The sequence below is a fragment of the Sceloporus occidentalis genome, unplaced genomic scaffold, assembly GCF_023333645.1.
Source record: "Sceloporus occidentalis isolate IW3139 unplaced genomic scaffold, rSceOcc1.0.p SCAF_6, whole genome shotgun sequence".
Classification (NCBI taxonomy): domain Eukaryota; kingdom Metazoa; phylum Chordata; class Lepidosauria; order Squamata; family Phrynosomatidae; genus Sceloporus; species Sceloporus occidentalis.
In genome coordinates this window covers 75,975,037-76,001,963 of record NW_028316986.1, presented here as the reverse complement: position 1 = coordinate 76,001,963, position 26,927 = coordinate 75,975,037, and the positions used below count along the sequence as shown (strand labels likewise).

At 40.0% G+C, this 26,927-nt stretch overlaps 1 protein-coding gene across 1 annotated transcript in view; it reads left to right on the top strand.

The window, feature by feature from the left end:
- Positions 1–26,927, top strand: part of IGF2R (insulin like growth factor 2 receptor) — a 108,942-nt gene that overhangs the window by 40,811 nt on the left and 41,204 nt on the right. Inside the window, exons 12-26 of the mRNA XM_089530097.1 lie at positions 4,548–4,688; positions 5,641–5,787; positions 7,803–7,940; positions 8,993–9,134; positions 11,402–11,579; positions 12,485–12,600; positions 13,488–13,653; positions 13,969–14,145; positions 15,893–15,994; positions 17,124–17,234; positions 18,122–18,284; positions 20,665–20,826; positions 21,000–21,143; positions 21,981–22,159; positions 24,170–24,257. Coding sequence (XP_089386223.1) covers positions 4,548–4,688; positions 5,641–5,787; positions 7,803–7,940; positions 8,993–9,134; positions 11,402–11,579; positions 12,485–12,600; positions 13,488–13,653; positions 13,969–14,145; positions 15,893–15,994; positions 17,124–17,234; positions 18,122–18,284; positions 20,665–20,826; positions 21,000–21,143; positions 21,981–22,159; positions 24,170–24,257 — 2,154 coding nt within the window. The remainder of the gene's footprint in view (positions 1–4,547; positions 4,689–5,640; positions 5,788–7,802; positions 7,941–8,992; positions 9,135–11,401; positions 11,580–12,484; positions 12,601–13,487; positions 13,654–13,968; positions 14,146–15,892; positions 15,995–17,123; positions 17,235–18,121; positions 18,285–20,664; positions 20,827–20,999; positions 21,144–21,980; positions 22,160–24,169; positions 24,258–26,927) is intronic.

The window sequence follows — 26,927 nt, the reverse complement described above, 5'->3', positions numbered from 1 at the left end:
TTCTGCCTTTTCTCTGTCCTCTGTTAGCATTTTGCCATCTTCTGCACGCAGTGGCCCTACCATTTCCTTCTTCTTCCTTTTGCTGCGGACATATCCAAAAAAGCCCTTTTTGTTGTTCTTAACCTCGCTAGCAAGCCTGAGTTCATTCTGTGCTTTGGCTTTTCTGACTTTGCCCCTACACAGGCTTGCTATTTGTTTGAATTCCTCTTTGGTGATTTCCCCATTTTTCCATTTCTTATACATGTCCCTTTTTAATCTTAGCTCAGTTGAAAGTTCTTTAGTAATCCATCCTGGTTTCTTGAGACATCTCCCATTTTTCTTCCTCATTGGAACTGTTTGAAATTGTGCCTTCAGAATCTCCCTTTTAAGAAACTCCCATCCATCTTGAGCTCCCTTCTCTTTTACTATTGTTGACCATGGGATCACACCCAGTATTTCTTTAAGTTTACTAAAATCGGCTTTCCTAAAGTCTAGACTGCGTGTCTGACTCTGCCTGGCTTCTCCTTTCCATTGTATAACAAACTCCAGGAGAACATGGTCACTTCCACCTAAGGATCCCACCACTTGCACCCCGTTAACCAAGTCATTTACTAGACCTTGAGGATTTTGCTGAGTTTGACTTCCAGCAAATATCAGGATAGTTGAAGTCGCCCATCACTACTACATCTCTCCTTTCTGAGTGTGTGGTTATCTGTTCTAGAAAGACATCATCCAATTCCTCAGTCTGACTTGGGGGTCTGTAGTAGACGCCCACCTTATAACATCCTTGTTGTTTCCCTGCCCTTTAATTTTTATCCAGATGCTCTCCACCTGGCTTCCAGGATTGATGTCCTGAATCTCTTCACTGATGTAAATGTCCCTGACATATAAGGCAATTCCTCCTCCCTCCTGTTTGGCCTATTTCTCTTAAAAAGGTTATACTCCTCTATTTCTACATTCCAATTATGAGACTCATCCCACCAGGTTTCAGTGATGCCTATTATATCATATTTACTTTGTTATGCTAGGAGTTGAAGTTCATCTTGCTTATTTCCCATGCTCTGTGCATTAGTGTAGAGGCATCTAAGACCATGTGTTCCCTTTACTTGCTGCCTGTGCAAGTTCTTTTTCCTCCCACTGTTGGGTCCTTGCACTGTTTGCCTTGTTCCCTCTCTGTCAGTTTGACTATCTTCTCCAGCCCTTTTGCCTTCCAGAATACTGTCTCCCTCCCCCACATAATTCAGTTTAAAGCCCTCCTGATCAAATTCTTGAGGCTATTGGCAAAGATGTTTTTGCCAACTGGCGTGAGATGCAACCCATCCCTTGCCAGAAGTCCCTCTTCATGGAACCGCAGCCCATGATCCAAGAATCCAAATGGTTCTTGGTGGCACCATCTACGGAGCCAGTTGTTTACATCCGCTATTTTCTTCTCCCTTCCTGACCCATGCCCTTTGACTGGGAGAAGAGAGGAGATGACAACCTGTGCATCCACCTCTTTCAACTTCCTACCTAAAGCCTCATAATCCCTTATGATATTCTGAAGGCTGTGCCTTGCAGTATCATTGGTTCCCACATGAACCAAAAGAAAGGCGTAATGGTCAGTAGGCTTGACAAGTCTTGTCAGCCTCTCTGTCACATCATGGATCTTTGCCCCAGGGAGACAGCACACCTCCCGAGACATCTTATCAGGTCCACAAACCACTGCTTCAGTGCCTCTCAGCAAAGAGTCCCCCACAACCACCACTCGCCTCCTCCGAGGCTTAGCAGCGGCTGTTCCCTTTGGTGGAGCTCTCTGGGTCCCCTGCTCTGTCCCTGAGGTCTGTTCCTGCTGCTGTTCCTCATCATCCCTGATAGCAGAGAGAGATTGAAATCGATTCTGTAGCTGTAAGCTTACAGAATGTTCCCTGGTTTCGCTTCTTCTGAGTGTGGCCTTCCTCCAACTATCTACTTCTGTTGTGTGTGAAGTGACCTCCTCCTCCCCAGCAACTTCCTCTGTGTGTTTCCTGTCCAGGACCATCTGGTCCGTTCTGGTCAGGAGAACCTCTTCCTCCCTATGATGCTGAAGTGTAGTAACCCGGGCCTCCAGCTGCTGTACCTTCTCTTCTAAGAGGGCTACCAACTTGCACTTAGTGCAGGTGAAGTTCCCCATATCCCTAGGCAAGAAGACAAACATCCCACAGGTGTTGCAGGTGACTGCAACAGGGCCTTCAGTGTCCATATTGAGAAGTCTAAAGGAGACACTGAAATAAGACTGTGGGCTTCCCCTACTAAACTTGGCCTTTGTCCCCAAACTCTGGCACTGAGTTCAAGTCACTGGGCCTATAGTTATGTAGAGCTCCTGGCTACTAGCTCCTTCCAGAGGAAAGTCTCTGACTTGCTTCCTCTGAGGAAAAGCCCCCACAGCCCCTTAAGGAAAAAAGGGAAAAGAAAAACTAAAGAGCCCCCCTCCAACAATATTTTCAGGTCAGCTTCTCCTCTATTCTCCAAACCCTCCCTGGTTATATAGAAAAATTAAAATTCGCGTGCCGTTAGATTAAAAATCACAGTAAAATTGTAATTTTCCTTCTTTCTTTCTCTTAGCAGTTTACAGTTGGTTAGTTAATTTTTCAATCAGAGCTAGCTGACAAACCTTGTTATATCTGATTTCATAGTTATCTCCCTTAGATTTTTCTAAAGTCAAGTAATGTGCAGTCTGGTAGCTACTGATAATAAAAGGGTTTGTGAGATGCCTTTGCATTGTCTAATTGAATGAAACCAAGCACGGCCAGTTATTATTATTATTATTATTATTATTATTTACCTTTGTTTATGAAGCGTTGTAAATTTACACAGCGCTGTACAGTAAATTTACACAGCGCTGTACATACAATCTTTTTAATTAGATGGTTCCCTGCCCTCAGGCTTACAATCTAAAAAGACATGACACAAAAGGAGAAGGGAGTGGTGGAGGGAAAGGGGATGAGGTCCAGCAGTTCATCTCTACCTCCAAGGCCTGGACCAAGGCAGATGGACTGGAGGGAGGGCTTGGCTTCATAATGGATGGTTAATCTTCTTCCAGGGAAAATACATACTCTCAAGTAGGATAATACATATACAGTACATAGCAATACAGGAAATGGTTTGATAAACAGGCACCAAAAGAACCTCAAATAGTAAGCGACAATTATGCAATGCCTGGGAAGGCTTCTTTGAACAGGATGGTTTTCAACTCTGTTTTGAAGTTCTGGAGTCTTTGTAAGATGTTGGCTATTAGTGATACTATTTATTTCAGAAAAGATTGCATCCCAGAATATAGATATTTTACTACATTGCCACCATAAATGTTGATAGGAACTGTTAATTTTATAACCTTATCAACAAAGAGGGGGAAAGAGTGGGGGCTATGAATGAAAATCACAGTGGAATCAAATACCATTTATGCAAATATCTTAATGAATTATCCCTTATTAAAATAGAGATGCTTTTGAAAGGGAACTTGCCTAACACATTATTCCATTTTTCTTTATCTAGTCAAATATCCCAATCAGGTCCCCATTCTCTTCTTATACTATATGAGGGGCCCATATTGAACTTAATCACACACAAACACACACACACACACACACACACACACACATATATATGGGAGACAAACCTTTTAGCATAGCTGTTTGTCTTATTGAACATAATTTCAACTGGGATAAGCTCCCACAAAGGTTGAATTTTAATATGTGGCTGTCTGATGAAGTTGCCAAGCTGATAAGCCACTTTATATTTAAACCTTTAAGATGATTCTTCCAGAGAGCTTGTGGAAGAGGTTGGGCATCAAAACCTACTCTTATTAAATAGTTTTCATTAAATTGTTATTCTTCTGTGTGGCAGTGTAGTTGGATAAATGGTGAAATACTAGGCATCAGAACCTCTTTTTTGTGCTTCCACACTCTCAGTGCTGCTTCTAAAGTTGAATAAATGCATTTTATGGATTTAAGCAGCTTCTTATTCATGAACAGGATTTGTTTGACTGTCTCATATTTTGTTTGGTTATTTTTCAAATTATATCCATCACTGAATTTGCTTTTTATTTATTTGAGTAAGTAAATGGCATAACTGGTAAGAGTCATAAGAAAATTTTTAACAGGCCTATCTGCCATCTGCTTCTTAAATATGGCCATATACAGTGCGGCTGCGTTATACGCGGCTTTGAGTGTACGCGTGGGGCGCAAGGGGTGGCGCGTCCCATTCAGATGAATGGGGCGCGCGGCCACGTGGCCATGCACACAAGCCCCATTCACTTCACTGGGGCTCAAACATAGGCGGAATTTGCCTTACGCTGGGAGGTCTGGAACGGATCCCCTGCGTAAGGCAAGGTTCCACTGTATTTAAGAGCCTTAACCATTCTGGTTTTGTGGGTGCTAAAAATTAAGGGTTCTAATTTCTACCAAGTTTTGAGAGCTCAAGGTTTAATACATAAAATAAATATAAAAACTTTGGAAATAATCATTTTTATAGTAGCAGTGGAACTTGAGAGACAGTTTTAGAGCACTCCAAATAAAGGAATTTTAATCTAAAATATTATTTCTTACTTCTAGAATCAGAGCAGAACTGGGAGGCTGTAGATGGTAACCCTGTAGAAGCAGAAAAGAAACATTTTTTTATAAATGTCTGTCACAAAGTACTTCAGAAAGGAGCAGCAGTGAACTGTGCGCAAGAAGCATCTGTTTGCTCAGTTGGTGAGTAGATGATTGAACCTATTCTCTTAGAGGCTGTTTGCAGAATTGTTAAGCTTTTACAGTGTGTGCATTCTGTTCAGACAGAATGTTTGCTGTAGGACTCGTGATCGCATAATTTTGTGTACTTTTCCCTTTTCATATATAAAATCACTGTGCGAAAGGTCTGTGTGTTTGGTACAGTCTCTGTGTAAGTGACCTAATGACCCTTGAATGATGCCTTTTGGACCCATGACATTCCATATTGTTTGTAAGTATTTTACAAGGCCCACCATGGAAGTTTTTAATGCCATATACAGTCCGCCCTCCCTCTATGCGGGGGATCCGTACCAGACTCTTGTGCGTATGGGGGAATGAGTGTATGCTCAAGCCCCATAAGAAATAATGAGGCGCGTGCTTGTGGGGTGCACGGCGTGGGTACACACTTCATTACTTTTAATGGGGCTTGCCTTCTGCGTAAGCTCAAAGCCACAGATGGCAAGCCCGCCTATGAGGAGGGCCGATTGTAAATGCAAGGCTTGATCCTTGGTGTTCTGGTTGTTGAAAACACTAGTTTGCCTGCTGATAAAACTGATGATAGAAAATGTTAAAAGGACTGAGAGTTTGTTTGTGATGACCTTTGAATGATGCTCTTGCAAAAGTCAAATTATTCTCTTCTCCATTACAAATGTCACTTAATGGTCATGGTTAAACTTCCCTTATGTGCATTTTAATTTTTTTTGCATGCTTGGATTCCCCCCTTCCCTCCCCCATTCTTGGATAGCCTCCATAGCTCAGAATGAACATTGTTGAATGGCTTATGTGAATTTTTAAAAACAAATTGCTCTTAAAAACTGAGGGAGAGAGAATCTCCTGAACTTGAGTATTTCTTGAAGCAGATTTGAATTGTCTGCTACTTACATGTAATTCTCAAGGTTTTTTCATTAACACAATATCTGTATTTTTCTCTTTTTAGATAAAAACAATAATGCAAAAAATCTTGGGTCCTTTATGTCTCCTCCCACAAAAGTTGGGGAGAAGATCCAGCTTCTCTATTCAGATGGCGATGAATGCAGACGAAACAAAAGGATTGCAACAAAGATACTGCTTGTATGCAAGCCAGGTGAGTACTGTGTTTTTATTAAAAAGAGTCTTCAAATACAGTCTCAAGTTGCTTAATTCATGAATGTCAAGAAAGCTATGAAAGTTGTATAGGTGACCTTCAGAATTTGGCTGTCTTCTATCTTATTTATTTATTTATTTATTTATTTATTTATTTATATCCCACTCTTTTCCCAGGACTGGGACTCAGTGCAAGAGGTAATTGTATGTGCTTAGTGTAACATACAGTAAACCTCTCCAAAGCTTTTTCTTTCTTCTGATCTGTGGGCTGTGACATGGTTATAGGTCCTCACAAATGTTACTTTTTGCAGTCTTAACAGTGCTAAGAACCCCCATGAAGATTGGGGAATTCTGGGACTTGTAGCCCAAAAAATAAAACTAGTGTTCCTGAGCTTGGCATTGTCAGTGTCTACATCCTTGTTTTGCCATATTTGTTTGTCTAGAGATATGCGATACATGGGATGTGCAGATGCATGCTAGAGAGGATAGGCACTATGTGGGTGTGGCCTCATGACAAGCACTGTTCTGTTTGCTAGCTGCTCTGAAAGCATAAACCTGAAGGCCAAGAACAAGCTATATTTATTGTTTTTAAACCTTTACGTATGTGTTTCAGGTTCCACTATGGAGGTTTGGAAGTATAAAAACAATCCTTTTACCATATAAAATTGTTATCTTAAAAACCACCACAGAAGATAAAAAATAAACACAGCCAGCATATTTGACATACAATGAGGATCCATTAAAATGGTGAAATTAAAACAAAGTGACTTTCCTGCCTAAACACACATAATCATAGGAATTGGTGAAACTTCTTTTTGGAGAAATTTGCACAGCTGAGGTTCTGTAACCAAGGAGGTCTATCTTTTATAATCACTAGTTACTCTTCTCTCAGAGACATAAAGTATGTCCCCTGAATGCAACTAGTGGGCAAGTTCATGCACATGGAAGCAGTCCTTCAGATATCTTGGTCCTTACTCGCTTAGGGTTTTATGGGTAATGGTCAGTATTTTGAATTGGCCTGGGAGACAAATAGAAACGGCTGGATATAGAACAGAATTGTTTCAATATATATCCAAAAATGTGCCTCATTTCATACCAGTTGTAGTCCCCAAACTGTAAGAAGAGTACAGTGCAGTAATATCATCTGTATACTTTCTTAGGAGGTTATTGCATGAGGCTTCTACAGTGCAGCAATTATGTTTCTGAATACGTGGAAACATACTAGTATTGAAGCAATCTTTTTTGCACTTCTACTTCAGTATCAGTATGGTGCTGCATTTTATGGTGCACAAAGTTCGGATGCCTTTTTGGTTGAAGAATGGGATATAAATACTCCAAAATAAAAAAAATAACAATAAACTATCCAGAGCTCTTGATGATCTGTGTCAGCATATCCTTAGAATATGAACACACTCAGTAGTCATATGTTCAAAAAGGAAGCAGGGAAGGGGGGAGCAACATCTTAACAAAACCTTATAAGTGGCTTTCAACCTTTGCTCTTCAAAATGTCTTGGATTTTATCTCTCAGAATTCCTGACCATTGGTCATGCTGGGAGAGGAGAAGGGGGGCTTTTGGTTGTTGACATTTAAAACAGCTTGGAGAACCTGCGGTTGAGAACCATTCCCTAAATGTAGTTCTGGCTGCCTTTTATCAGTTCTGAAAATGATATAACTGTGTTAGGAGAGGGGGAGGAGAAGATGACCATCCAAATATTTTGATTGTCTGTATGCAGCGACTTTCTAAAGTTAAAACTTTTTATTTGAAAATGACTGAGCAGGGAATAATATGGTATTTGTCCTCTTCCAAAGTTCTCCTTGGAGAGGGAAATGATTACTTTCATGTTGTATAAACATTTGCCTCAACTGATTTAACAAGGTACTTGAATTGCTTCAGTACCTAATTGTGTGTGGATCAAGAAGACTGCAGTGAGCTGGAACACAGGAACCTCTGTTTTTTCCCCCCCTTCAGGAGTATGACCATTCTTCTCAGTGTTTCTGTGATTGTTCCCTTGCCAGGTGACCTGGAAAGTGCTCCTGTTTTGATTAACTCAGCATATGATGGGTGCTTTTATGAGTTTGAATGGCATACTGCTGCTGCCTGTGTCCTTTCTAAAACAAAAGGAGACAACTGTAGAGTTTCTGACTCTCAAGCAGGTAGGCAAATAACTTGTTGAAACAAGTTAGGCAGGATCTGGGATATGGAGCATTGGTTTGTGTCAACATTGCTGGCCTTTAATTTGACTTTTCATTGCCCCACCATCTTGCTTTTCCTATCCGTGGTAGCAAACGCAAAGCTGCTTTTACCTCCTAAAAATAATGACCCAGTTTTAAATTTGCATTTTATTTTAGTCGTGATTATTAAAACAAATTGAAACCACTTTAAACCTCATTTTTCCTTTTCCTTCTTTCTCATTCTCTCTCCTTTCATAGCATGAATTGTTTTCTGGCACAGAATAAATAGGAATGACTGCTTGTACATAGCATGGAACATTGTTTGGGCATTCTTTGGGTATTTTGCTAAGTTTAATTACATTGGCATTGCAGAGATTAAAAATCAGATCTTGTGTATGTTGTCACCAAATACTGCCATGCATAGCTACAGTGCATGTAACTGTGCGTGTGTGTGCATGCGACGTGTGTGTGTTAAACTCTTAACTGTTGATTTTTCCAACATAGCAGATGGGAATCTGCTTATACGCCTAAACACTAATTATTTATAACTAAACAATAACTAATCCTATAACTAATGACCGTAACTAATCACTCCTATAAAGGGTGCAGTGGTTAAATGCTGGTACTGCAGCCAAAATGTGAGTTTGATCCTGTGGGTCGGGACCCCTTTGGGGGTCGAATGACCCTTTCATGGGGGTTGCCTAAGACCGTCGGAAAACATCTATTTAATTACAGTTATGAAGTAGCAATGAAAATGATTTCATGGGTTTGGGTCACCACAACATGAGGAACTGTATTAAAGGGTTGCGGCATTAGGAAGGTTGGGAACCACTGACATATAACAAGATTGTTGGGGGCAATTGGCTAACACATTGCAAACTGCTTAGAGAGTGCTTAGCAACAAAAAATGCTATAGAAATGTAAGTGCTATTGTTGTTGCTATTGCTATACACTTATACATATGCCCTCTTTTGAAGATCTTCTTTAACTCAAGTGTATTAATTCATTGAACAAGGATTTTTATTTCCACTCAGGTTATTCTTTTGACTTATCACCACTAATGAATAAGACCTATCCATTAAGCACAAGTGAATATACCTTCTACATCAGTATTTGTGGCAATGTGTCGAACACAAAGTGTGTGTCAAACTCAGCAGCATGTCAAGTGGCAAAAAGGTGTGTTACCTGTGTTTTTTCTTGTATAATGTGAACCTACTAAAATGCCATATAATGATTGCTTTGGCTGCAGTTCTGTAAAGACTGTTTTTAATGTGGAGTAAGCATTATTGGGCAGAGAATTTCACTTCTGAATGACCATGAAGAGGGCTGTTGCATGACTGCAACCTATAAAATAATGATTTCACATAATTCAGTGGAACTTTTGAGCAAAAGTCTGGGACAGAGAAAATCTGGGCCATATGCAAACCCCCCAATGACATTCAGTGGCATTCTAGGCCTCATAACCCCAAGTTATTTTGGAAAAAGATTGAATTTTTAAACTTCACAATCTTTCTGCGACCTCCAGCCTATGTGAGGATCATTAATACCATATTTTTGGCCCACCTCTGTTATATTATGCTTAGGAGAGGCCATTTTTAAATCCGGAAAAGGTGTCTCCTGGAGCTAAAATGGGGCGGGGGGGGGGGAATATAGCAAAATCAGGTATTTTGCGTTTTTTAAAAATCTAAAAATATTGGGTGGTGCAGCCCTCTTAGGGCCAATTTAGAATATATGCAGCTTTCAAACATTGGGTGTTTGTCTGCCCTTATTTTAAGTACCCTTTGTGCTAGAGGTAGCCTTAAAACACACTCCTTTGGAGTGTGGTGGGGTCTTCTTCCTTGGAGGTCTTTAAACAGAGGCTGGATGGCCATTTGTCAGGGATGCTTTGATTGTGATTTCCTGCATGGCAGGGGGGTTAGACTGGATGGCCCTTGTGGTCTCTTCCAACTTTGTGATTCTATGAAAAGATGTCCCTTAGATCAGTGGAGAGCCAGCATGGTGTAGTGGTCTTGGTATGGTGGTTTGAACATTGGACTGTGACTCTGGAGACCAGGGTTGAATCCCAGCTCAGCCATGTATAACCAACTGGGTGACCTTGGGCAAGTCGCACTGTATCAGCCTCAGAGGATGACAGTGGCAAACCCTCTCAAGACACTTGCCAGTAAACCCCCAAAATACATTTGCCTTAAGGTCATCACAAGTTGGAAATGACTTGAAGTCACACAACAAAGATCAGTGGTACTCAAACTTTTAACCCTTGGGACTCCCATTTACATCTACATGCCGATGTTATGCCCCCCCTCAACATAGTATATGAATAAAGTATTTTGTTTATTAGTGTGCATATTGTTTACACGTATTCATGTATTTTCATATGTTAACATTTTATAAGGAAATAACATTGTTCAAATTAAAACAATTTTATTTAAGCAAATTCAATATTTAACACATGTGTAAATTTTACGCATAAAGTTTAGGAAGAGAAGAAGAAATCAAGGCCCCAACTCTTGTGCATCCCCTTGAATAACTCTTGCACCCCCTCAAGTCCTGCCCCACAGTTTGACAACCATTGTTTTAGATCGTTGCCATTCAAGATTTTGTTCTACAGACCACTGATGCTCACTGAGCCTTGGGCTGCTGGTCCCTGCAATTTTTCAGGAGAAAAAAAGAAACATTTGTAGCCAGTGGATACAACTGTAGTACTTGTCCCTAGAACATTGGGGGAAAATATAACTGCCAGTCTCTCCCTCACCCTCATAATACCATAATACCACACAAGAAAGACTACTTAATGTTAAGCATTCAGTTGTCACAATCCATTAGACCAGAATTTGGAATTACAATGGGACCTTGTTCCGTGGAAGCTCTAATCCCATTAAATGTAATTGCAGAGCAAAACGGTGTCCCTTATATACAGTGGAAAATCAAGGTTTTCCATTTAGAATTTATACTTTATTTGAATATTTTCAAGCCATGGATGCTTGAATCAATGGATAAAAAAATCCGTGGATAAGGAGGACTGACTGTATGTGGCCTTTCAGGTGATGATGCTCTGCAACTCACAACATAACACACTGTTGGCTCTCAGTCACCAATTATGTCCTTGAGAATGTTGCATTAACTTTTGTTGGTTTTTCTTACGTGCTATTTTATATAGTACTTACTAGTTACATTTATGTCATGCTTTTTCTCCATTGAGCTTTAAGATAGTGTACATGGCTCTTCTTCCTTCTCCACTTTATCCGTGCAGCAATCCTATGAGGTTGGTCAACTGAGTGCCTGACCTAAAGCAAACAGTAGGCTTCATAGGTAATTGGGGACTTGAATCTTGTCTCAGTTAGACATTATAATCACTGACTTTCTGCTATTTTGGAGAATAATGTAGAGAAATGTTTTGGTACATGTTGGTACTTGTATGAAGTTGTGTTCATGTATGCTTTTAGTGGTAGTGACGCATGGAGCTTGGGGGCCTCCAGTACTGAGCTCTCCTATTATGATGGAATGATTCAGTTGAACTATCAAAATGGCACACCCTACAACAATGCAAAACACACACAGCGGTCTACTCATATAACCTTCCTGTGTGATCGTGAAGCAGGACCAGGTGTACCTGAATATCAGGTAAGAAATGAATATGCCATTCCATATTTTCCTCCTTTTGCATTACATACTTAGTTGAACCAGAACTTGAAAATGTTACTTTTAGGACAATAACTGCTAGAATTTCCCAGCCTACATGGCTAGTGGTCATGGCTTCTGTCTCTGGAATTCTGGGTATTTTAATCTAAAGAAGTAACATTTCTAAGCTCCGAGTTAAGTTCCTGATAGTGCTAACATAGTGGCAAAGTAACTCCACAAATATTATTGAGGAGGGGAAGGTGCCAGTTCAGAAGCACAGTAATAATAATAATAATAATAATAATAATAATATGATTTATTTATATGCCGCCCAATCACTGGGGATCCGGACAACTTACAACAGAGGGGATAATAGACGGTTCCCTGCCCTCAGGCTTACAATCTAAAAAGACACGACACAAAAGGAGAAGGGAATGGTGAGGGGGGAGAGGATTGAATGCCACTGCATTCAAGGTCTTCCTATAGGATGCTCAGTGATGCCAAGAGTCGGTTTCTGATACTAGTAATCTTTGAAGGTATCTGTATAACTTCTTCTCTTTATCTTGAAGCACGCATATAGCTTTGCATTAAGATATCCCTATAAAGTATCTTTGCAATAGATCTGTACCAGATAGATTGCTTCACTTTGCCAGGGAAAGGAATGGCTATATATGTGGGTAGACAGATGAAAAACATTTGTTCAGAGAATAGAATTATATTGTGTATTTATAAATCTGAATGTCACTATAGATTCTAATGGGCTTTCTGATGGTGGAAGTTGTGCTTCTGCGTATCAGAGCAAATAAACATTGCTTTTGAGCTGAAGCTTCCCTTCTAATTTTATGTAAGTAACCTTCTGCAGCTTTAATTTTTTTTTGTTCTATGTGTATACACTCATGGTAATTCAGGAAGAAGACAATTTCACCTACAACTTCAAGTGGTACACTCAGTATGCATGTCCAGAGATACCCATAGAGTGTGTTGTAACAGATCCTCAAACAATGGAACAGTATGATCTTTCAAGGTAAGTAAGATAGGCAGTGTGTTTAAGTGTAAAATGGATGTGGATATGCTTAGCTGCCCAGTATTTCTTGCCCAGAGCATGAGCTTTCATTTTGAAGTAGATGTTGTTTAGCATAAGATAACATTGCTGTCACTTAATGTTTCACACTTGTGGAACAAATGGGTCAAAGCTGATGGGGCCAGCCAGGATAAGGCGATTACTTTAGGCAGCACATTTTGGATGTTATAAAAGAGCAGCATCTTTTTAGTTATTTAATTTGTTGTTCCTATAATTCTGTTGCTAGGGATGGAACAACATGTTTACAGAGTTAAAGTACCAAAATGTTGTGGTTGGCTTTGGGAACTATGCACCCTCACACATACGAGTGGTAAGCACCCAATGTTGGTTCATCTGAGAGCAGAATATTTTGCCAACTCTAAATTTGGGATATATGAAGTAGGTGGGTATATTATTCCCAGAATTTCAAAAAGGCTGTCTTATGGACTGCAGTTTCAAGAGTCCCATAGCCAGTATGGTTTTGCCATATCCTTCAGCTTCAGTAGTCATGCTGTTGAGGATCCTGGCATTTGTAGTTCAAAGAAGTAGATTTTTCAAACTCTTTTTACCTAAGGATTGTCCATTTCTAATTTGAGTTGTCACATAATTAATATTTCAGAATTTGTGTTTGTGCTGGGAGCATAATTCATTCAAGCTTATTCCTCTCACCTACACTGTGATCTAAATTTGTGCTTTATAACATGTAGACTAGAGAGTGCAATATGTTTGCAGTAATATGAAATGAAGTAAATAACCTGAGTAAGTGATCATACTAATTGTAACTTTATTAAATATGAATGGATATGTCAGACCTGAGTGCATTTTGTTGTTGTTGTTTTGCACATTTTCAGTTTGTCATTATCTGGAGACAAAAGTGACAATTGGTTTGCAATGGACAATTCTGATCAAGATAAACGCAAAAAATACTACATAAACATCTGTCGGCCTTTGAAGCCTATTCCAGGCTGCCAGAGACAGGCTTCGGTCTGTGAAGTGACATACCACGGAGGGGAGAGTGTGAGTATGTCCATGCTCATGAAAGAAAGCTGTAAGAAAAACTGAACTGTACATTCAGAACTCTTAACCTGAAGTTCTTCTTTTTCCTTAGTCTTCTGTCCCTTTTGTATCTGATTTTGATTGTAGTCCTGCAGGCAAAATTCTGAATGTTAAAGTTAGTCTAGAGCTTCCTAAAATAAAAGACTGACTTAATCTGTCAGTTTTGGTTCAAAACATGACTCATATTTCAAAACAATCATTGAATATGATTTACTTTCTTTAACAGAATTTTATTTATTTTTTGCTTCAGGAATGACTTTTGTTTTCTAATTTCAGACGGTTTCTTCAGTTTCTAATAGTAACTTGGGGATTGCCAGCCAGCGTCCAATTATTGAAGGCCATGGTAGAATCCTCCTAAATTATACTGGTGGCTCTTTATGCATCAGACCAGATGATGATAAGAGTGAGCCTTTCTCTAGCCTCATCCATCTCTCCTGCTCTAAGGGCACTCTTGTAAGTTACTAGTGGACTGCTTTCTCATCATACTGTCACATCATAGTATTACCTCACTTAGTATTCCTCTGTGGCTTAGTAGAGATTGGATGTACAGGCTGACATGATAGCACTTTCACATATCAGTGGTTTAAGAATGATTTAAATGCTTTGTAATCCAACTCATAAGGATGGGCCCCTTTCTGAGAGACAGAGAGAGAGAACCAACATTATTTGACAATATATTATTAATTTATTGATGCAGGATGGGGGCATACAGCCCATAGCCTGGATATAGCCTATCCCAAATCCCTTCCTTTGTAACCTCCAAAGCCTTCTGCCTCCCAATTTTTTTTTTAAAGAGCGTAATTTTGGGGTGTTTTTTATCTGAAAACTGCATGATCTTAAATTCATATCGTACTCCCATTTTCATCCATGTGTTTCTCAAATGGAGCTGCAAATAAGGGAGTGTCACTTTTAAACACCATGTTGGAACTGACATGATAAAAACTGAGATATTTTAGGCACAATGTCTTTGCATATTTTCCCAGTTTCTTTGGCATTTATCAGGCAGAAAAAAACTGAAAATATTAATTCTGGATGAATTTCTATAGTTTGGCAACAGTAGAACTTTAAATTCAGTTAAACAAAAAAGTGTCTTAAGCTGGTCACAGGGATGGTATATACCTGTTTTTCTGTAATTAACTGAGCTGTTTTGGTTACAGAAAAACAGATTCATACCATGCTTGTAACCAGCTCAAGTTACTGATCACAATTTCAGCCTAAAACAAGGCTATTAATTTGTGGCCCTGGGCATATCTCACTATGGACATGCTGGTTAGGGATGCTGGTACCTGCAGTGCTACAATATCTGGAGGACCATGCATTGCCCATCACCAGCCCTTGTTTGAATTTGACTATTTAAAAATGTTTTTCTACATGAAATCTGGTGTAAGACTGAATGGCGTCTACCTTATATTTGGAGCTAGTTTAGGGGACATAGGGCCCGGACAGACAAGCCAAATAAAGCTGCTTTGGAGGTATGCTGTTTAAATGACACACATGTCTTAAGAGGCCAGAAACTGTGCCAAAATTGTGCTCTAGTCCTTAGGACTTGAGCGTGGCTTTGGCATGGCTTCTGGCTTCTTAGGACTCATGCATCATTTAAACAGCATACATCCAAAGTGAAGCAGCTTTATTTTGGCTTGTCTGTTCAGGCCCATAGAATCACAGAGTTGGAAGAGACCACAAGGGCCATCCAGTCTAACCCCCCTGCCATGCAGGAAATCACAATCAAAGCATCCCTGACAGATGGCCATCCAGCCTCTGTTTAAAGACCTCCAAGGAAGAAGACCCCACCACACTCCGAGGAAGTGTGTTTTAAGGCTACTTCTAGCACAAAGGCCACTTAGAATAACACTTAGCAAAATAGTGTGCCACCATGTTCAAGTATCTGCTGATCCCTTTAATGTCAAAATCTGGGATAATTTTAAAAAGGGATGCTGTTGCCAAGAAACCAATGTGAATATGTTACTTTAGGTATGCTGTACACATCATGAGGGTTACTTTGCCATAATTTCTTTTCATATTTCCTAAAGTATTGCAATGCTTTTGTTCTTGAAAGCTCATTCACCAGCATGTGAAATCTTGTTGTCCAAATTATTGTTCTCAGAATGTAGAAAACTTTGAATATCCTTCTGTAGTGGTTTGTGAAGCCAAGTTGTTTGTGCATTCATTGTCTTAACTTCCTGGTCTCCTGTGTTTCCAGAGTAGCCACCCAAGATTCATAGAGGTAAAAGATTGTGTTGCAACATTTTTATGGGAGACTGAAGCTGCTTGTCCAGTGACAACAACAAAGGGTGAAGCAGAGGTGAGGTGTTAAGAAACACATGCAAGCTATTTGTGGATTTTATTTATGTACTGTTATGTATAGGCAAGCATGCACACTTTGTTGTCCACTTTTTTGAATGTTTATGTTGAGGTAGGATTCATGAGCATTTTGAAGTTCAGTCTGAAATGACTTGTCGGTACACATCAAGTTCCCACTAGTGTTCCCACACTTCCTTCCCTGCCTCTGAAAATCTCAGCGATTTCAGATCCCCAGTAGAGAGCCCATTCCTATCCAGAATCTCAGCTTCAGTTTCCATGAAGGAGAATGTCGTCCTGTTAATAAAAGGGTGTATGTATGTATGGCAGAGGTGGATGTTTGAAGCTAATGTGCTGCTGACTCAAACCTATTTCCAAGGACTCTACTCAGGTCCTTGTTTCTGCAAGCTCAAATATTCTTACTTGGAAGTACATCTGCTCGCCCCCTGCTTCTGGAGAATTTTAAGTTGAATTGAGTGTGACTTGGAAATCCTTTTTTAAAAAAGACCCTGCCATTGGACACTTTGTTTGCCCTTATGGTTGTAGAGCTGTGTGAGAGACATAGTATAGTGTGGCCTATACCATCAGAAATGAGAAGAGCTGCATATGACTCAGCATGATTTATCCAACTGTAAGAGTACTTTGTGGAAACCAGTAGTCCTGCTTTAATCAAATTCTGCTGACTTCTGGCATAAGCATCTGTCCATCTAATTTATTTTAAAAAGCTTATATTGTACTTAGTTTCTAGATGAGGCTAACTGATATGGAAAATACTTCTTCCTTGACTGGCTTGTTTATAAGGTTGCCAGTGTTTTGAAAAGCCTAAGAAAGATCCTAAATAGTCTGAAGGCACCAGAGCCTGTCATAGTTAGAAGCTAAGATGCGTCGGACCTTGGTAGCTCTTGAAAGGGAGACCAGCTTGAGATAGTAAGTGGTATTGGCAAAGGCAATGGGAAACCACCTCTGAGTATTCATTGCATAAGACAACCCTGTGACATAATGGGATTGCAATAAGTCAACAGATGACTCGAAGGCATATACTAGTACTACTACTACTGTTTTGAGTTTATATTTCTTGTTTTGATGTGTTTCTTGATCAAACAGTATGTTATTTTCTTTTGGTTTTACTACAGAGCTGCACTGTGAAGGATCCCAACACTGGATTTGTGTATAATCTGGAGCCATTGGCTACAGAAAATGCTTACACAATTATAAGGAAGAACCTTATGAAGAAAAGCTATATGGTAATTTCTCTTTTCTGATCATAGATCTTTATGTTCTTAAGATTGCAAATTAGTAATTCAAACTGGGCATCAGTAAAGGAGCTAAGCCACAAATGAATACAGTGGGCCCTCAGTATCTGTGGGGGATCCTTTCTAGATCCTTCTGCAGATCCCAAATTCTGCCACGCCACCATTATGGACAATGGCACTTTATCCCCTGCCCCCTCCCCAAAACCAGCCTCACCACTCTCACTGTGGCAGGCGGCAGGGACTACCTTTTCTTCCTCCTCTCCCCTGCCTCTACCTCCTCTCCTCCTGTACCCTGCTCCCATTGCCACGACTCTTCCTCCTTTTCCTTCCTCCTCCTCCTCTTACCCCCCCTCCATGGCCACTGCTGCTGCTCGTCTTCCTTTTCCTTCCTCCTCTCCCCACCCCCACAGGCTTGCCATACGTGGATGCTCAAATCCACAGATGGCAAGTCTGTGGATACAGAGGGCAGACTGTATATGAAAAACTATGACTTAGCAGTGTGGCATGTCCTGTGTAAACAAAAGTTCATAAATTCAGTTTCTAGACTCTTCAAGCCAGGGCTTTGGTAAGTTGGTTTTTGTTGATACAAGCTGAGTCCCCCCACACCAGCTGTTTCATGTGGTTTGAGAAAGAGAGTGACTCTGGAGTATATCAGAGTTAAGTTGTTCTGAACTAGATGAATCAATAACTTAGTACTGTATTAATTTGGAGAAGCTGCAAAAAAGCAAAATATGCTTTTCAGTGTATAATGTAGTACAAATGAACAAAACGGGGTGGTCTGTGAAGGAAAAGGCAGGGCTTTAGATCTGGCCCATTTGTTAGTGCATTGATGTTCTATAGGCCATCTAATGTAGTACTGATTGTGTTAATTCTTTTAGATAAATATTTGTGGACCAGCAAAAGGCTGTTTGTCTGAAAATACACCTGCTGTTGATTTGGTTGGTGGATGTGAAACAGTGGGTCTGGAAAACATTCGCTTGGTGAAGCTGAACAAAACTCTTGAATTGTCTACAGAAGGATACCTGTCTCTTACGTACAGAGGTATTTGGTTGGTTCCTATGTTTTGTTTTGTTTTTTACAGCTGCTGCTAGCAATGTTTCAGGTTGCTCTGTTGCTTAATCTATTACTTGTTCCTTCAAGCCCTAGTTTATAATCTATAAATGCCAGTGGCTATGTCTGGAGAAATGTTGGAGTCTCTAGCCAGAACTCTTTATTTTCTGATAAGTGTAGGGGCAACAAGAGGATAATGAGGCATGCATTATCAAACCATCAGACTGTTTTCTTTTCCAACCAAATGTTTAAAAATGTTTTTTAGGTCTTTAGTGGGGCTTTAGGGCTGCATGTAGTTGTTGACCTGTACCTTCCCCATGCCTAACATATTGGAAGCTTGAAGGAAAGCTGACCTTCCGTGCAGAACTACAGATTCAATATTTTTGGAACATGAGTGCCTTAATAAAGTAGCTCCATTTTTCGTTGATAGAAGAAGTTTTTGATCTGGGAGCTTGACAGAATGTTCGTGTAGCAGTGTAAAGTTCATTGCAGCTGTATAAATAGTTAGAGTGCTCCTTAGCTAGCATGAAGAACAAAATTCTATAGCTATTTTTCCTTAAGACCACCATTTGTTCTGTGGCTTGGGTCAAAATCTGGGCAAGAGAAGAATTCCCAGTGTCTTTTGGATCAATCCCATCAGCCCTTGTCCCCTCCCCTCAAACACTACTTGCTAATCTTCCAGTTCTCAAACAGACTTTCTCTTCAGTTAACATTATGGGCATCAGAGGATGTGAGAGCACTAGTGTCCTTCTTCCTTTCTCCATCTTCCAAACATGTTGAATGGTGACATGTCATGTTGCAAAGCCTTGGTTCTCTGAGTGTTTGTGTGCTAGCCCACTAACTAAGCAGGCAAAAAGAGAAGATGGAAAGGGAAGGAAAAAAACACCCTCTATGCCTTTTCAGTCCCCACTAATTAATTGTTTGCCAGATGATCAAGTGGGGAGTGGAGAGAGATGACTCAGATGAAGTAATCCAACAGTCACAGTGTTGCCTTGCAAGGATTTTTAATATGAAGGCAGCAGAACTGACATGAGAAATAATCCTGAAGTGCAAGAATGAATTGGGAGAATCCTGGTGCAGATGCAAGGCAACCTATTGGTTAAGGTTCATAGGTGATACAATAGTCCTGTTTAAATATTTGAAGGGGTGCCATATTAAAGATTTTAGTAAGCTTGTTTTTTAACGCTTTGGAGAATAGGACCCAGAGCAATGGATTCAAACTACAGGAAAAGAAATTCCACCTCAACATTAGGAAGAACTTCCTGAGAGTAAGAGCTGGTCGGCAATTGAACACACTCCCTTGGAATGTTGTGGAGTCTCTTTCTTTGGAGGTTTTTAAACAAAAGCTGGAGGCCATCTGTCAGGGGTGCTTTGCTTGTGTGTTCCTGCATGACAGGGTATTGGGCTGCATGGCCCTTGTGGTTTCTTGCAACTCCATGATTCTATTCCAATTTAGCGCTTTAGGTGCAAGTAAACAAACACCTCTGACCAATATAATGCAGTTGTTTTGTGTTAAGATTTAATATTTATCACATCTATTAACTATATTCATGTAAATCTGTCTTCAAATTACATTATTAGTTTCAGATAACCCCATACTTTTTTTCTAGCTTTGGGCAGTATATACCTTCTCATTTTATCCTCCTTAGTTTTGCATGGTAGGTTAGTTAGACAGTAAAGGACCCAAGGTCACTTGATGGCCAAGCAGAAAACTGATCTTGCTTGTTAAAGTCAAGGCTGCTGCCATTGGAACAGCTTTGTAAATAATAATAATAATAATAATAATAATAATAATAATAATAATAATAATATATTTATATTCCACTTTTTCACAAAGGAATCAAAGCAGATTACAACAGTATAAAATAACACAACATACAGTTAAAATTATAAGTAAAAGAAATAATTCCCAGAATCCACCTCAATTCCCAGTCAGATGATATAAAAACATGCCAAAGTAAACATAAAATAATAAAATTGTGGCTGAATTATACAAAAGTGTAGTTCACAATATAAGCAGATATTAATTTTAGGTAGACTCCTCCCTTTATGACCATGGTAATAGGCATTGAGAGAGATTGGAAGGTGATGTTATTGTTTACCCAGTACTGTATTTGCCACTAGGTCAGTGCTAGAGCTTTTTCCAGAATGCTTGTTGCAGTCCTGATGGCATTTGGCTCCTATCCAAATGCCAAATGCATTGTACTTTCATGCTTCATTACAGGTCTCTTCCTGTAACTCTGAGAAACTAAGTGGCTTAATGGGAATAGAAGTGTCACAGGAATTAGAATATGACTGACAAATGTGGAATACAACAAAATGTAAAAACCTTCAGGATACCTTGACTTGAAGTTTTATTTTGATTCTTCAGGATCCAATGATATTTTCACTGTCACCTTCATCTGCAATGAGTCCTATCCTGGAGAACTCAAATTTGTACGTGAAGATATGAATTCAGCACTAAATAATACTTTCTTTGAGTTTCACACTGCCCTAGCCTGTCCACCTGCACCAGTTGACTGCCAAGTTACTGGTAAGTAAACTGTGATAGAAAGCTTAGAAAGATCATTGGAGTCTGCCTGAGTAATAGAATGTTCTGAGAGATGGTTTAAATTCTTTGGAAACTGGAGTCTCATTTGGTTAAGGTGAACTTATTGAACTTAGGTGAACAGTCAAGCATTCTGTGGTTTCTCATTGTGTTTTAAGATTCTGCTGGCAATGAATATGATCTGAGTGACTTGAGCAGAGAGAACAAGCCATGGGTTGCCTTGGATACATCTAAAGATGCAAAAACAAGAACTTTCTTTCTGAATGTTTGTAAACCCCTTCCATACATTCCAGGGTGCCCAGGTAAGTGTCATAAATGTATCCAGCTTGAATAATTTTACTGGGGGTATGTTAGTTGAACGGACTATGTCCTGCACTTTCCCAAACGTATTTCCTCTTTGTCCCCTGACCTTCACATTCTGGACAGACTCTGCCTGTGTGTTTTACCTTTCCTGATAATTTTCTCAGCACAGTAAAAGTGTCATAGTTGCCCAGCCCAGAACTAGCCCGATACATTCAGTAGTGCCCAGTGGGGCTGAATGGCACTGGTACTTGGAATTCAGATTCTCCCAGCCGTGAACAAATTCTAATAAGAATCTGCTTAGTTTAATTTGCCAATTAGAAATCTTCAAATGATTGGTGAATTCAGTGGAACAGTTTCCGAATCTTGATTAGCCATAACAATGGTGATAGCTGCACATGGTCTACGGTAGATTTTCATGCAGCTAATCTTCTCATGCAACTAATGATATGTAATAGGTTTTAATGCAAAATAAATCTTTGTTCATTTTACCCCAGGTCCATAACAGTACTTTAAAATCAGAGTTTATACTTTGCTAGGGAAGAAGAAGAATTGATTTGGTACTTGATAAGCGGGTATTTTATAGCGGACTACTGAACTACTGAGTTAGTGAATGTTATGGCTGACACAGGTAGTGTAACTGTTAAATGTAGAGATAACGTTTTGGTAATTTTCACTAAAAGAACTTGTATTTAAGAAGATACTTTTAAACAATTTTTTTTTAAAGTTCTCCTTCAGTATAAACTTACTGATTAACCTTAGATATTGCTTGCAAAATTGGTGAATGGCTGTAGTGGTGATGTTTAATGGATTACTTCTGGTGTTTCTTTTGTTTGCAGGTGGTATAATAGGCTCTTGTGTGAAAAATGGTAGTAAAGGTCAGAATCTTGGTATGATTCAGATAAGTCCTCAGGCTGCCACAGATGGCTCCCTTAGTATTGTGTACTTGAGTGGGGACAAATGCAAAGGTAACCGGCAGTACTCAACACGAATCATCTTCCAGTGTGATCAAGCTACTGTAAGTTGTGTTTTCTGTGAAATTTCATACTGATGTTTCTCCATATAGTAATTTGACTACCTTGAGCAACCTTGCAAGTTATCTTAAAGTATGTTATTGATGATTTACTCAATCCTTCTGCGCAGCTGTAACTCCCCTAACCTGTGGTTTACCTGTGTTAATCTAACCTGTGTGTGCATCTCAGAATTTCTGCATCTTCCATCTCTATCTTACAAAGAGAGATGAGCTGTGCTTGTATATGGTGCTCAGATCCTCTTCTTTGGTTAGTAGTCTTATGCAGTTAGAAGACAATAATTGCTTCTGTGTTACAGACTTATCGTACAGCAGCATCTTTTGATGCTCACTCAGTTGTTTGGAAGTGATTACTGTTTATTGGGACAAAGATGACAGTGGCAAATTAGAAAGCAGACTTAGACACAGTATTTTAGTCCGTTCTCCCACACCTCTTCTGGAGAGAACTGGAGAGCACTCCACTGACCATACTTTATCCTTTTAGTGTGCTATTAAAGCTTGGCAAAATGACTTCTTCTGTTTAATATAGCTCCAAGAATCCTCAGACTATCATGGCCATTAACCCACGTATCCCTGCAAAAAACTTATTAGGGCAGCATCACAGACAACATTCTACTCAGCAAGTATAATAGGTTACATGAAAGGAGATTAAAAGGATCCTAATGTAGTCATCACACCACATTTGTAGATTAGAGTTTTCGCTGTATTTGTTGCTGTTGGCTCTATTGCTGACCTATGTCAATTTTAACAGGAGGTTCAGTAACACTAGTGTTGCTGGGAGGAAATCAGAGCTGGTGGGGTGACAGGCCCTGGCCCAGCTTGGCTAGGCACATGTTCCCTTGCTCAATAGTGTGGGGGAAGGAAGGGGATGGGACTGGTGTCCCTGTCTCCCATCCCCCATCCCATCCCCTCCCTCCCTCCTGCCTGTGTGAGTAAGCAAGCAAGGGAATGCATGCATGACAAGGCCCAGCCACACCACTAGTATACGTAAGGGTTTTTTTTTTGGGGGGGTGTTAAATACAGTTCAGGGGCTAGAGATATTTCTGTTTTCCCCACTTTTGTAGGGTTCCTAACACCCCAAAAAAGTTAAAGGCCAACTGTATACTGAAAAATAGCAAGATGAAGACTCAGCAAATGCAAATGAGAAATCTCCCAGGGTCAGGGGTTTCCCAGAAGACAATGAGCACTAATCAAGCAGACACTAAGCCTCTTTTGCATACCCTCCCAGCCTGAGGCCATGAGCAACAGAACAATCCACATGCAAATCACTCCTGCCTTCCCAGGTTCATGCAGTATATATATACCCAACTCCTTTCCAGGCAAGCATTCTCTGAAGATGCCAGCCACAGATGCTGGCGAAACGTCAGGAATAAACTCTTCTAGAACATGGCCACATAGCCTGAAAAGCCCACAAAAAACTATGGATGCCGGCCATAAAAGCCTTCAACTTCACATTGTAATACTGATTTCATGATATGTATTGTTTGTGCCAGAATAAGAAATTGCTGCAGTGAATAGCAACACTAGTTCTTACTGCTTGTTTCAGATTGTCCTAAAGCAGGTGAAGAAGGGAGGGGGGATAACCTTTAAATGGCCACTTTTACCTGACAGACAGTTCACAGTGGGGACCCTGGTGGCTGTCTCTATGTTTGAATTTTGCTACTAATTGAGGAGTCACCAGTCACATTTCCACTCTAAATCCTTCAGTCTAAAAAGTCCACATGGTATAGTGGGCACATTAAAAAAACCCACTTTGGTCTGAAGTGCAGCTTCTCACTTTTTTTATTTCCATAAAATGCTAAACATTATAAATTACTCCTTATTATATTATGCATTTGGCTCAGCAAGAGGATCTGTGAATGGCAGAACTTTTTGTTACACAGATTTTCTCAGCAAAAAGGATTTGGATGAATGGAGTGCTGTGACAGTGTTTGTGGAGGCAGTAGAATTTCTTGTAGATATAAAACTGTCAATGTAACTCTTCATTTTTATGCTTAGGGATCACCTGTGTTTCAACATGAAGAGGACTGTGAGTTTGTGTTTCTCTGGAGAACAATAGCAGCTTGTCCTTTGCACAGGGCTGAAGGCAAGTATGAGTGCTTACATTTATTTATTTATTTCATTTTTTTTGCCACCTTTCTCCCAGAAAGGGACCCAAGGCAGCTCACAAGATAAAAACATTTTTAAAACTTTACTACAAAGTTTATTACAAAGTATTACAAAAATTTAAAAACAATTAAAATAATCCAGCTAAAACAGTATAAAATTAACATTAAAATGCAAACATACAAAAGTTAACAACATAACTAAAACATAGTTTTTTGTGGGTTTTTCGGGCTATATGGCCATATTCTAGAAGAGTTTATTCCTGACATTTCGCCAGCATCTGTGGCTGGCATCTTCAGAGAATATGTACTGGCAAAACGTCAGGAATAAACTCTTCTAGAACATGGCCCGAAAAACCCACAAAAAACTATGGATGCCGGACATGAAAGACTCCGACATAACTGAAACACCTCCCCCCATATAAAAGCCATGCTGTCATGATTTTTAAAAGCCTGTCTGATTTTTTGTTTTACTTGATGGTGAAAGGAAAGCAGGAAGAGGCCAGCCTAGCTTCCCATGGAAGGGAGTTCCAGAGGGTGGGAGCAGCCACTGAGGAGGCACTCTCTTCTGTCCTCGCCAAGTGAGCCTGTGATGGTGGCAGGGCCAACAGAAACCCGCCTCCTGAAGATCTTGTGGGTCTAGCCATATCTCCCTGGTATGGGGAGATATTGTCTCTCAGATAGCCTGGACCTAAGCTGTATATACAGTTTAAGAAATTATTTTCTGTAACTAGCATGTCCAGAGGAGGGCAACCAAATTAGTGAAAGGTCTGGAAGCCGTGCCCTATGAGGAGCAACTTAGCGAGCTGTGCATGTTTATCCTGGGGAAGAGAAAAGGGGTGATATGATAGCCATGTTTAAATATTTGCTGGGATGTTATATTGAGGATGGTGCAAGCTTATTGTGTCTTGCTCCAGAGACTTGGATATGAAACAGTGGATTCAAGCTACAGGAAAAGAGATTCCACCTAAATATTGAGAAGAATGTCCTGATAGTAAAAGCTGTCCAGTAGTGTAAAACCCTTAGCTTCTTTGGAGGCTTTTTGGAGGTTTGATGGTCTGGATGGTCATCTGTCAGGAGTGCCTTTACTCTCTGGGGTTAGGGGTGAAGGACCACTGTGAATGTGAAAAAATGCAAATAACCTCCCCTCCCTTATTCTTTTTACATAAGAGAACCTGTCTAGGAATCTCCAAGTCCTCCAGTGCAACTGTATGGTCAACATCTGCCAGAAGTTGATCATAGAATCATGCTGGAGGACCTACACATGCCTAGAGAAATGTTTTCTCTAGGAACCTCTAGGTTCTCCAGCACAACTCTGTGGGCAACTTCCCGCAGAATTGTGCTGGAGGACTTAGAGATTCCTAGAGAGAACCCATTAAACAAAACTGCAAATAATCAAATCCACAAAAGTCAAAACGGCAGATGTAGAGGGCCAACTCTATTCCGTCATGGCAGGGGATTAGACTCGATGGCCCTTGTGTTCTTTTTCAGCTCTGGAATTCTATGGTTCTGTGACTATAATTAAAATTCTTGGGTAAAAGTACTTCACATTTGGGATACAGGAGGAAAATCCACTACAGAGATGTTCTGTCTTGAACAATATTGTAACTGCTCTCTCCATCTTTTGTCAACTATAATTCCAGATTATATCTTGAAAAGTTGTGTTTCTGACTGCAAGAATCCTCCAGCCAGTATGGCCACTTGTAGTACAACATAACTTTTTAAATAAAGTTCTGGGATGTGACAGGAGAACTGATTAACTTGCAAGAGTATCACAATTGTATGTTTGTAAGCAACATTTTCCCAAATTTTGAAGTTGTCCTTTAGATGGAAAACATCTGGATGTGCAATCCAGGCCAAGATATTCCTCATGCCTGATAAATATCCAAGAGGACTATTAATGGAAAAAATCTTCCAAAGCTATATGTAATAATTTATATACTGTACCAGGAGTGGGGAAAATGCAGTTTCTGAGTTGCATGTAGCCCCAAAAAATCTTTGTGGCACCATGGCCCCCATTTGCCCAATTCTGTTCCCCCCACCCCCCACCTATAACAAGACTGACCTGGAAATTGTCCTTCTTGACACTTACTGTTGAAGAATATCATCTCTTGGGCCCAAAACAGCCTGGTGGGCAAGCTGTGGTAAAATTGCACATAAACCTCTCATTGAGGGGCATTTTGCTGCAGCATATAGTAATTGAGGTTGGAGTCAAATTCACCCTTTTCTGAGTTCAGTAGAAGACAGAGGAAGGGAGTAAAGTGGCATTTTCCCTTAGATTCCCCCTACAGTTCTCAGCGCTATGTTCCATGCTGTTTCAGGGGATTGGTAGAAATACACTGCTTTTCTCCTTTTCTCCAGTGAAATATTTCTGCTGTATTTCCAGTTTGTAGAAAGTCAAATCAGGATCATCTCGTCTGTGGCAAATGTATTTGTGTAAAGTAACTAGCAGTCATGCACACTAATCTGGAATCTTGAAAATATATACGTATCTGCAAAATAATCAAACTTTACACACTGATTTGAATAAATAAGAATAAAAATAAGAACTTAACCACAATGATAATTGGAAGCGAGACATATTATGCAGTATCTGAAATCCCTATAGGTGCTTTTACCTGAATTTATATGTAGCATGCCATGCATGTTGC